The following is a 12,087-nucleotide window of genomic DNA, read 5'->3' on the forward strand; positions in this document are numbered from 1 at the left end:
AGATAAAATTTTCCTTAGTACTAAATTATGTAATGGACCCTCTCGATTCCCCTCAGCTCCCCTGGTGCAAAACATACACAATAATATAGAAAGGCTATGAAATACATGAGAACTTAAATATTATATATATATATGCATGCCTCTGTGTGTGTGTGTGTGATCTATTAATAATTTGCTGCATATGTTAGAGAAAAGTAATATAGAGATTATTGTGCTTTAGCTTGCTGGTTCAGATTAAGGTCATGCATGCTAGAAGAGAAATCATAAGGGAAATGGGTAATAGTACCCTTCACCAATCACGTAGCATAAAAACTGGTTTGGTTGTTGTTACTCTATGTGGTGCCCTTACGCTAGGTTATCACCCTCGTGTCTCCGCTTATAGTGTAGATAGATTTGTCTCCAAAGTACACGGCGATTTTGTTTGGGCCAATCATGGATCCGTGTCAGAGCCACTATATGATTTTTTTTTTATTTTGTTGGCCGCATTCACACCATTGCGTGTGAGTCACCGTTGTACCAAAAAAAAAAAAAAAAAAAGCGGCCCTTAGTGAACCGGTCTTATGCCGGTTTTTAACTTTTGGGGGTTGAATTGGGGGGCTGCCTATCACCACTACCTCTTTTATGCGGATCCTGTCCTTAGATTCTCCCTCCAGGAAAGATGCTTTGCCTTTCAAATTCCATGTACCACCTCCTAGTATCTCATTTACCAAGAAACCCTCGCTCATAAATAAATACCAATAGCCCACGTGAGGGTTCCTTCGTCAATTTGTAAATGCTCAAGGTTCGTTTAGTAAAAAGGAAATTTACGCTCCCACGACACGCAACGGCTCGTGGAAGGGAAAGGAATGTTTCCAATTCCAAGCCACAGGGGCTCCAAAACCCTGGAGTCGATCCGAAGAGTTCTAGGGTTCCGATGGGCAGGGCCGCGGCGGCGACGACGGCGGCCGCGGTAGTGGCGCTGCTGGTGTACTGGGTGCTGAGCCGGAGGCTGCCAGGGAAGGCGGGAGAGAAGGGGAGCGGGAAGAGGAGGAGGTTCGTCCGGCGGCCGACACAGGCCCCGGCGACGTGGCGGGATGTAGTGGCGACGCTGGCGGAGACGGTGCGGTTCACATACTCGGAGACGTTAGGGAAATGGCCCATCGGGGACCTGGCGTTCGGCATCAACTATCTAATGAGGCAGCAGGTCAGTTGGGTTTTGATCAATTTGGATCAATTTGTTCGAATTATTATCCAAGCAGCGACATTTTTTATGGTTATTTATTTTTATACAGCTTAGGGGTTTTCTTTGAGTATAAATGAGAAAATTGCAACCAATTAGATGATTTCTAACAGAATATTCAAGAAGAGTAGCTTTAGTCTCATAAAATTTGGATCTTTTCTTTTTTCTATTTTTCATTTTAGGTTTTATTTTTGATGCATTGAAGTGTTTTTCTGCTTATCTTTTACTCATTATGGAAAGAAGGGAAGAATGATCTTCATACTGTCTTCATGTAGGAAGTGTAGATTATTTGGCCATTGGTTATCTTGTGCAAACACAGGTAAAATTTGGCAACATATTTTATGAACTTTTAATAGATCTTGATTTTTTGTGGTTTCCCCTCCCTTTTTAGTTCTGTTTTATGCGTTTCTTTGGGTCCAAGGGAAGACAATTATATTAGATGACTTCTGTCAGAACACGTAAGAAGTCTGCTTGAAACCTTATAAAAATTGGATTTTTTTATTTGTTAATTTTTAGTTTGAGCTTGATTTTCGATATCCTGAAGTGACCTCTGCTTAAATTCCACCCATTATAGACTAATATAGGGTGAAGAGCTGAGAAAAGGAAGGAATAATTGTTGTCGACTCAAAGTGTCTTCATGTGGGTGATACTGTAATAATCCTTTGCAGTTGGTTATTCTTGTAGACAGGAAATAGTGGTATTGCAAATCAGTTACATCAAAAAAAATATTGCTAATAATGTGGTGGATACAAGTTTGGAGTCGCTTCTCTTTTTTGGGTCTTATTTGGTATGAAGTCATTTGGAAGTTGACAGTGGTAATGCGCATACTCACTCAATTTTGACTATAGTGTAGCTCTAGGGTCAGTTTCTTGATTAGCATCATTGGATTTTGGTCTCATGGCTCAGGGTTTGATGTTGCATCTCATACAAGGTCTAAAATGTGGGAGACCTTCATTTCATGCTTTTCCTTAATTTGGTTGTTAAGAGTTGTTTCAAGGGTTTAGATTATGTGATGGAGGGATGGGGAAGATAGGAAGGAGAAAACAAAGAAAAAGATAAGCATAGAACATCTGCTAAGTGCACTGTCTTTGTCGTGGAAGTGCCAAGTTCATTTGGCCTATGAAACTAGGAAATAATATAAGCAAACCAGATTTTGGTCTCAACGGAAAGGATTCATTTCCTATAGTAGTTGTGCTGGTCTTATAGCTCTATCGCATCATTCTATGCTCAAGAAGTTTTAGCTTTGTTTGAGTAGATAATGTAACTGTACTAAATATCATAAAGCAATTCTACCATGACATTTGATAAGAGAAATTGATGATGTCAGAATGTAATATCTAATGTGCTGTTGCAGGGTAATCTACAAGTTGATAGTGTGTATGCTGGAAATAATTGCACAGAATTGAAAGGCCGTGAAGTTATGGTGGAGTTGATTTATCTGTTAAGGTTTCTAAACCTTTGCATGTGGTTCTCAAAGAATCCATTTCAAGTATTCTTGGAGAATGCTGGGTGTTCCCAAGAAGATGTCCTTCTTCAAGAGCCTAAGGCAGGGGTGTGTAAGTATTGGAATAGGCAAATAGCCCTCTATTAGTTAGTTTTTTCCCCTGTTTTCCTGCTTACTTTCTTTTGCTTTCTTCTTTTTTCAGTATCATGGTATCTGGTGTTTCTTAATTCTTTTGATATAATGACGCTAAACCCCACAATCTTAAAGTTTGCTTAAATTGCTTCTCAACTCTATGCAGCTGCTGAAGCCCTCATTCGCAATTTTACGTGATAGAAATTCCAAATGTCTTCTTCTCTTAATCCGAGGGACGCATAGCATTAAGGATACACTGACAGCAGCAACGGGTGCAGTGGTTCCTTTTCACCATTTAGTTTTACGTGAAGGCAGTGTCAGCAGTTTAGTCTTAGGTTATGCACACTGTGGGATGGTTGCTGCAGCTCGTTGGATTGCAAAATGTACCACCTCCACGCTCCTTAAAGCAGTCAATCAATATCCAGATTACAATATCAAGGTAGATTTATCTAATTTTGTAAACATACAAAGTAAGCTCAGCATGAAAAATTTAATTTGCTGCACCTTTTCCCCAAGCAAGACTCTTGGAGTTAAGAGTTTACTTGGAGTACCACACAATTTCAAAACAGAGCAATTATAGATGCAAGAATTGTTGTGAAGAAAATCCTTTTCAAGGTTTGCTAGTATGAATCGTGAAACAGAAACCAAGTTTTATTTCTTAGTTTCTTCATTTCATATAGTAATTTCTTTTTGCACTAGTGCTTCATAATATACACGATCTAAAATGCCATGATTATAAATTTATATATTTAAACCTAGGGGTAATATTTACTTTTGATTTTTAGATCATTGGGCATTCACTGGGTGGTGGCACTGCTGCACTTTTAACATATATTCTTCGGGAACATGAAGAATTCTCATCAAGCACGTGTGTTACATTTGCTCCAGGCATGTATCTACTGAATTACTATCTTGTCTTGATCTGATGAATAAATATAAAAGTCTCTTTATCAAAATATTTTAATTTGATTTCTTTGCAAGTAAGGGATTGTAGAATTGGGGCAAGGATTGATGGTTATGGTTATCTAAAATTTTGTTCTTTTTCACTTTGTATATCTAACCCCTTTTAGTGCCCTGTCAGAAGTTCACAAGAATTCTCCTTATCCCTAATACTATTACTCCCCAATTAGACAATACTCCTTAATCCTTATCATGCACTCGCTCTCTCTTATTGATCTTTTGCAGTTGCAATGGATGTTTGGCATTACATGCTACATTGGTGGATCAAAAGATGACAACATCTATGAGGCATTGTGAGGATATGACGTTCATATATATAGTAATGTTACTGTATATAATTGATCACCATTCCCTCTCACAAACATAGAACCATTCAATAAGAGTACTGTATCTTGGCAAGTGATTTTTCACATGAATTTGTGTCAATGCGATACCCTATTGATATTTTGAATGGTTAATGATTATTTAGCTGCAATTTTCTAGTAATAATGGAACATTGTATATATACATGACCTACACTAATTGGGTTATTGTATGCTAAATCCACAACTTCTGCATATGATTATGCGAACAACTTATTATATATGTAGTTTTAAGATAGATTTTCTTAACTTTCAAAGTTACTATATGTTCTCTAGCTGCCTGCATGACATGGGACTTGGCGGAGTCGGGTAAACATTTTATTACAACTATTATCAATGGATCTGACCTGGTGCCCGCATTTTCATCTGCTTCTATTGACAACCTTCGTTTTGAGGTACCTCCATAATAACTTTGATGTGATTTTTATGTTTTGATTTATTAATGTTGCTTTTTTAACATGCTTGTTGAAAGTTGGGTGTAGATAGTTGAAGAAAAGTGATGTTGATATTCATGCATAGCATCTTCCTTTTTTGTAACATTAATAACCTATAAAAATACAGAGGGCAGGCCTTGGCGCAATGGTAAGTTTTCTCCATTATGATCTAGTTGTCAACGGGCTTGAAACACGAGAACAACCTTTCTACATGCCGGGGCAAGGCTGCGCACAGCTAAACCTTCCCAGACTCCGTAATGGCAGGAGCCTTGTCCACAGAGACGCCCTTTTTAGTAACCTATGAATTGCCAGCATTGCATTATTATACTATAGTGGTCTAGAGCCACACAAAATGTCAGCGTATTTATTTACATGAAGGATTAGATTTGTACCTTCTGAAAAGTAGATATTGTTATTAGTTGACATGGTTTTGATGTTTAGATGATGGTAGCAAATGAATTTATGTGAACAATCAATGCCAACATTATCATGACCATCTACTTTTCTTCTTTATAGCTGTTTTTGGCTTTCTTGAATGTATTGCTGCATTCTTATGCTGTTGTGGTGGATTGTTGATAACATTTTATGGTAGAAGCAATAGGTTCTTCTTTCCCTTGCATTTGTCGTAGCGGATAGGAGATCTATAAATTTTTGGAAGTGGGTGCACATTTTGGTATTGCCTAATGTCAGTATTCTGGACAATGCTAGCGTCTAACATGTTATGATGTGTTATGCATGAGTGGTATAATATATAATAATTTTGATCTATATAAATATCATTATGATTTCAATCTTCCTTTACGCAATTGCTCTTCATTATGGGAAAAAATATCTCATTATATTTACCAGACAAGAAGACTGCAGGTCTCCCAAGCTAAGTTCTTTATTATACTTTTTGTACTTGTAAGTCAGCTTGTGTACTGTCCCTTGTGTTGCATATCATAATAATGTTAGTGGATTTGTTGAAAATTGAGAATAATATGTGGATTATTGTGATAGACCGCCCGACATGCTCAAGCCCGAAGCCTTTAAGGCAGGCTTGGGCTAAGGTTTTAGGCCCGAGTCAGGTTTGATAAATAAGGTCGTTTATTAAACAAACCTGACCCGAGCTTAGCCCGGTCCAGTAGGTTCAGCATCTACTACAAAAGAGATAATCCACTTCAGATAACCACGTATTTGCTTGGCAGCATGTGGAATGGCCGAGAGTGGACCCTTTTGGATATATGACCCAAGCCTAGAGTGGATTTATGTGAAGAACTGTTTGATGGAAAACAACTTTCACATTTAGTTTAGAGAGCACTTTTTTATTAAGAATTCCTCGTTCCTTTTTGTGTGAATTCACCAATGATGAATTAATAACTTGTGGAGCCCTGTCTATTCAATCTCTTGAGCCCTAAAGAAAACCTCTTTCCCTCAGACTCTATATCTTTTAACTCAATATATGTGGACACCTAATATCGATGAGGGTTCACCCACTCCATTGATTTTTTAAAAAAAATATTAGGTTTTGCCTGGCCCAAGACTGGCCTGGCCCGAAATTTTTTTAATACTAGGTTTTTATGATTAAACCATAGATTTTGTTGATATGTAGACTTAATAGGAGAAGATCTAGAATCTCAAAGTACCTATTTAAGAGGTTTGAAATTGCTATTTAAAAATATTTAATTATTCATATAAGCATTTTTAAGTATTTTTATTATTTTTTATAAATTAAAAAAAAATGTTTAGGTAGCTAGAAGCTCGGCCCGAAGCCTGAGTAAGGGCCAGGCTTGGGCCTGAAAAGTATGCCCAAGGTCAGGCCAGGGGCCCATGCCTAAATAATTGTTTTAATATTTGGGCAAAGCTTAACCTGAACCTATGTCGACCTGGCTTGCGAACAGGTCCGATTGTGAGGTACTTAGTTTCTCATCTGCCTATCACCTTGTCATATCCTGTTCTTACTCGATGGAAAATGTTTAGGCATCTTTTGGTATCACTTTTATTTTTTCTATTTTCAAAAATAAAAAAATAAAAAAATTATTTCTATTTTTCTAATTTTTAAAATATAAAATATTTAGTATGGTGAATTATTTTTAAAAACATAAACTTTGTGATGGTGGTAGAGGCTGTGGTAGTGCCAACAGTATTGGCGGAGGCAATAGTAGTGTTGATGATGGGGGTGGCAGTGGTGTGGTGGAGATAGTGATGATGGTAGCGGGGGAGGCAGAGATGATGACTGCATTGGTGTGGCAGAGGAAGCAGCGATGGAGTAGTGATAATAATAGTGGTGGCGGGAGTACCAACTATATGGTGGAGCAATGAATGTTGGTGCCAATGGTGGCATCAATGGTTGCCATGTAGCAGTCAACGGTTGCCATGTAGCAGAGACGGCATGGGTGGTTGCAATGTAGCGGAGACAGCATGGGTGGTGGTGGCATTAGCGGCAATAGTGGCGGCAGTGGCGATGATGGTAGAGTTGACGTGAAGGTGGTAGTAACAAATATGAGTTTCTTATTTTTGAAAATATTGAAATTAAGAAATTCTTACTTATATTTTTAAAAAAATAATAAAAATAATATTTAAAAATAAAAAATAAAAATAATAGCATCAAACATGTTTTTTGTCTCAGTTTTGGTAGTTATATTAAAAATAAAAATAAGAAATAATAGTGATGCCAAACCATATTTAGGCCCTGTTTGGGATTGTTGTTACCAATAGAGCTTTTGAAAAGTAGAGCTTTTGGAAGTAGAGTTTTTATTAAAAAAACTATTTACTATTTCGTAACTATATTTCTAAAGTGTTGTGAAGTTTTAACATATGTTTGGTAATCAAAATGAAAAAGTGCTTTTAGTATGATAAAATTACAATAAAGGATATTGCATAGTATTGCATAGTAGAGTATACAATATAATATTATATATTATTACATATTAAAATATTATTATTTTGTATAATATTATTATAATATAGTATAATATAATATTGAATACTATAGCATAATAATATAACATAATATGATATGATATAATAATATATTATTAATAGTACAATATTACTGCAATGTAATAATGTAATATAATATTATTATAATTATTACATGATATATAATATAATATTATATAATAATAATGTAATATAATATAACATAATAATATTAGATTATTATTAAATATTATTATATTAGATTGTATTATTGTAATATAATAATAATATATGGTATATTTATATTATAATGATATAATATTATTATATTATATTATATTGTATTATATTATATTGTCTTGTTATATTAGTAATAGTATATTATTATATCATTACAATAATAATATATTATATTATCATAATATAACTATTATTATTACTATTATATAATATTATGATTGCAAAAATATGCTATATTATGCTTATAATATAATATAAGAATATATTATATTATAATTATGTATTACTACAAGAATATAATATATTATACGATTATAATATAATAATAAAATATAATATAACATAACATTTTATTAATTTGTTATTATATTATATTATATTATATTATAGTATAATAATATATTATGGCATGATATAATATAAGATGTAATCATGAGATTTGTTGATGGGCATTTTGGTCATCAAAAAAAAATTATTAAAACCAAAACAACTTTCCAACATTGGCCAGAAAGCACTTTTGGAGAGAAACTCCAAAATAGAGTTTTTTTCCAAATAGACGTTTTCAACTTTATGGCAAAGCCAAAGCAATTTTTCGATTTTTTACCAAACACCACTATATCATCCAAAAGTGCTTTTGGAGGGCCAGAAATTGTTTTCTAGCCTACCAAAAGCTTTGTCAAATGGGGCTTCAGTATATTTGACCTACTTTTAGTTTTCTGTTTGTAGTCAACAAGCTCATAATGTAAAGTCTAACTAATGTTTTGATGAAGTTATTCACATTTCCAGATATCTAGGACTTGTAAATTTCAGAAGCATCTGAAATTTGATATTCAACTATATTAATTTGTCAAACAAATCCAGGTAATAAACTGTAGCAGAAATTGGCAGATAATATTTTTAAGATGACTACCCATAGAGATGGGATAAGGATCGTCCTTTATGTAATCTGTGTAGATATCACTTTATTTACTTATGTAAACCTGCATGGGTTATCTACCTTTTAATCAATCAAGTTACGTTCCTTTTGTTTTTGATGTTGTGTGTAGACTTTAAAATTCCAACTTTTAAACTATGTGAAATATTTTAATTATGTATTTCAAAGAAACTAGAAATAAAGGTAATTATGAAGAAAATTGTCATCGAAACAACAATAAAAGACTAAATGTTTTTCCACCTTAATGGGGTCAGTTATGGAGCCCAACCTGAAAGCTTCGGGAAAGTGTTGTGCTGAATTATTGGCTGGTTAGCAATATGTAATTTATTTTTTCATGGCTTGTGCAAGTTTCAGAGAAGAGGGGAGTACTATCAATACACAAACATGGCATAAATACATATCCATAAACAAGATAGCCACTTAAACTCACCAAGTTTGCCTATCCTCCACTCCTGTACTACTAGTAGAAGTATATTGGGCTTCTCCACATGACATCATCCGTACAACTGCATCCACACAACATGCTTGAATCCCAACCTCTCGTTACTTTGGTTTTGGTTTCAAGATTCTTTGTTGTCACTCTTTTTAATTCACAGTTAATACTATTGTTAAATCAAGACTCTTAAGATTTTCCCCACCACATTTCTGTGCTCCTTCTTTGTGGACTGCCATCCCTCTTCCCTACCAAGTCCTCTCATGGTTTTCTTTGAATGTGAACAAGGCATATATTACATATTTCAAAAATCTTGTCATGTAGTAACTCAATGTTTACGCAATACATAATCTTTAAAATCTTTCTACATTCTTCTTTTAGTATATATCTGTTGCGAGTTGGCATGTCTTCAATTTTACATGGCTTGTTGCTTATTATAGGTATATTAAGCATTGCACCTGCACTGATTTTGCTTTTCTTTTTTAATCTTCATTTCTCTTACCAGTTGTTTATACTCAAATTGTTTCTTTATGCAGGTCACAGCATCATCATGGCTAAATGATCTGAGGGATCGCATTAAACGAACAAGATTTTTAAATGTTGTATATCGCTCTGTGACCACTTTAGTATCTCATCTCCCATTGATATCCCATTCAAGAGCTAGGGTTGCAGGCACTGATACACGTCTACAGCCTGTGTCCGACAGTTCTGAGGTGAAGTATCTGAACTTTTCAATTGAATAGCTGGATTGGCTGGCAGTGATGATTCTCCATGGGGATTTTTTTTCTATTTTTTTCCGCATTATTAGAATTATATGATCAGTGGATTTGTACTGATTTATGTATATGCATGTATGAACAATCAAATTTTAGATACTTTACATGCTGCTGTTTGTTCCTGTTGATCTGTAAGGATGCATCTTCCATACAAGTGTCAGAGGCTAAATATATGTTTTCAGGGTGGCCAGTAGTTGAATAATTCTTATATTGATAATCACCTATCTTATCCCACTTAAGTGTTATCTTCTGTATGAAACTACGGATCATTCTTTTTCAATTTGCCGATCCTTAATGTAAAGGCTGTAGTTAGGAGCCACTCCTCTGTCTTCGCAGTCATCAAAGGATGCTCCTGAACATGTTGTTGGCACAGTTACAAGCCCTTAAGATGATAGAAACCGGCTCTCATCCCACATCTGGAAGTAACTCCTGCTCTCTTATGATTGAACAGGTCAGCGCAGAGCCAGTGCTGGACGAACCAGAGTTTATCTCAAGTGGCTCGTACAATGGGAAACCAGCTGGGATAGAGAAACTTAGGCAGCTTGATCAAAGCTCTGGTGCCACATTAGTAGAAGAAATGACTGAAGGTGAACTATGGTCTGCATTGGAAAAGGATCTTCACGGGAATGATGAAGATGATAAGGCTCGGGAAGAAGAAGCAGCTGCTGTGAAGGAAATAGAAGAAGAGGAAAGCATGGTGCTAAAAAAAGCTGCAGAAAATAAACTGCCATCACCATCGGAGAAGCACCAGTTCTATCCTCCTGGCAGAATCATGCATATGGTTATGTTGCAAGCATTGGATTCTAACTTGGGCAAGGATGCTATAGGTGACAAAGATGTTGGTATTTATGAAACTCCAAGATATTTGTATGGTAAGATTCGGCTCTCACGGACTATGATAAATGATCACTATATGCCGATGTATAAACAAATGATGGAATTACTGATTGACAAACTTGGAAAAGATGACAATGGTTGTGAAACCATTTTAATATGAAAAAGAAATAAAGAAAACAATTGATGATTTATAATGATTGGTCTAAAGTAATGTATAGACCCCAAGAAGACAGCTGACCCAACATCACAGTTTAATAGCTTTACTGTGCATCTTGGTTCTAGGGCAAGCAACTGAGTAGTCTTGAATTTTGAAAACCTTTTATGTGCTGTATTTTCTATAAAGCAAGCATTTCGAAAGAGTGAAGACACATGGATGACTGCAGCAAAGCCCAGAAGCCCTAGGCATTGTTAGGCATCAATCAACAAAAGCGACATAAACTGTAATGTGGTTGATATGTGAGTTTTTGTCCAATGGTTTTTAGGATATTAATTTTGTTTTTTTGGGATAATTAACTACAGACAATGAACTTGTGTTCCCCCAACTTATTTAGAGATAAGCTTTTATTTGTTTAATTTTCTTCTAGAATGGGTGCAATTCTTTAAGGCTGCGCTTGGTAGTGGGGATAAATTTTGGAGGGTAATCCTGTCTATTATTAATAGGCTAAACAATTCCATGAAATAAGTTTATTTTCAGTATTTGGTTGGAGAGATAAGCGGAGGAATAAATGAGTGCATCCATTTCATAATTATTTGGATTTTATTACAAGGATAAAATTGCCCTCCTTTTGGAGTGTTTAAAGAGTGGATAGAGGCAAAATTATAATTGAAGTGGGATAAGTTCTCTCTATGCCATGGAATGATTCTATTTTGTTGTTCCGAGGGAATATAAATATCCAGACAAATCTATTTCTTGGACATATTCTAAAACTATTCCATGACGGTCTCTGAACATTTGGCAAGCTAATACCCCACCTCAGTCTTTGGTACTCCACCTCATGGACTTTGTTATGCCGGCATTTCCTCTATTAAACCTTGATAAAAATGAAAGCCATAGACACTTGCAAAAGAACTCAGACTAGTGTCCTGCAACTGAGTTTGATCTTTACCCCGAAAACACTTAATGCTTTACAATATCCTGCCATCCAATCAGCAAGAGCTTCTAAGTTAATTCTAACAATAGCGATAAAGAGGATATCAATCAGGTTGCTGAACAACTACTGTCAGAGCAACTTCCCCCAGAAAACATATCACCAGACGCAGACTTGCTCAAAAAAATTTCATCCATTTTTTAATATAATTCTTTCCCTATCCTGAGGCCCCGAGTTCAATCACAAGAGTTTTTTGGTAGGAAGTTCATTCGCAGCGTTGCCTGACCAAACCAAAATGGGAGCCATTACAAGACAGCGCAGTGTTGC

The 12,087-nt window shown here is 35.4% G+C and overlaps 1 protein-coding gene across 1 annotated transcript; it reads left to right on the forward strand.

Moving 5' to 3' along the window:
- Positions 1 to 848: 848 nt before the first annotated feature.
- On the forward strand, positions 849 to 10,866 carry LOC103719764. The gene is made up of 7 exons (XM_008809152.4): positions 849 to 1,183; positions 2,574 to 2,771; positions 2,962 to 3,234; positions 3,581 to 3,683; positions 4,394 to 4,512; positions 9,596 to 9,772; positions 10,287 to 10,866. Exons 1-7 carry the CDS (start codon positions 914 to 916, stop codon positions 10,830 to 10,832), a joined length of 1,686 nt encoding a protein of 561 aa, XP_008807374.2. The 5' UTR covers positions 849 to 913; the 3' UTR covers positions 10,833 to 10,866.
- The last annotated feature ends 1,221 nt before the right edge of the window (positions 10,867 to 12,087 follow it).

The sequence above is a fragment of the Phoenix dactylifera genome, unplaced genomic scaffold (genome assembly GCF_009389715.1).
Source record: "Phoenix dactylifera cultivar Barhee BC4 unplaced genomic scaffold, palm_55x_up_171113_PBpolish2nd_filt_p 000316F, whole genome shotgun sequence".
Lineage (NCBI taxonomy): Eukaryota > Viridiplantae > Streptophyta > Magnoliopsida > Arecales > Arecaceae > Phoenix > Phoenix dactylifera.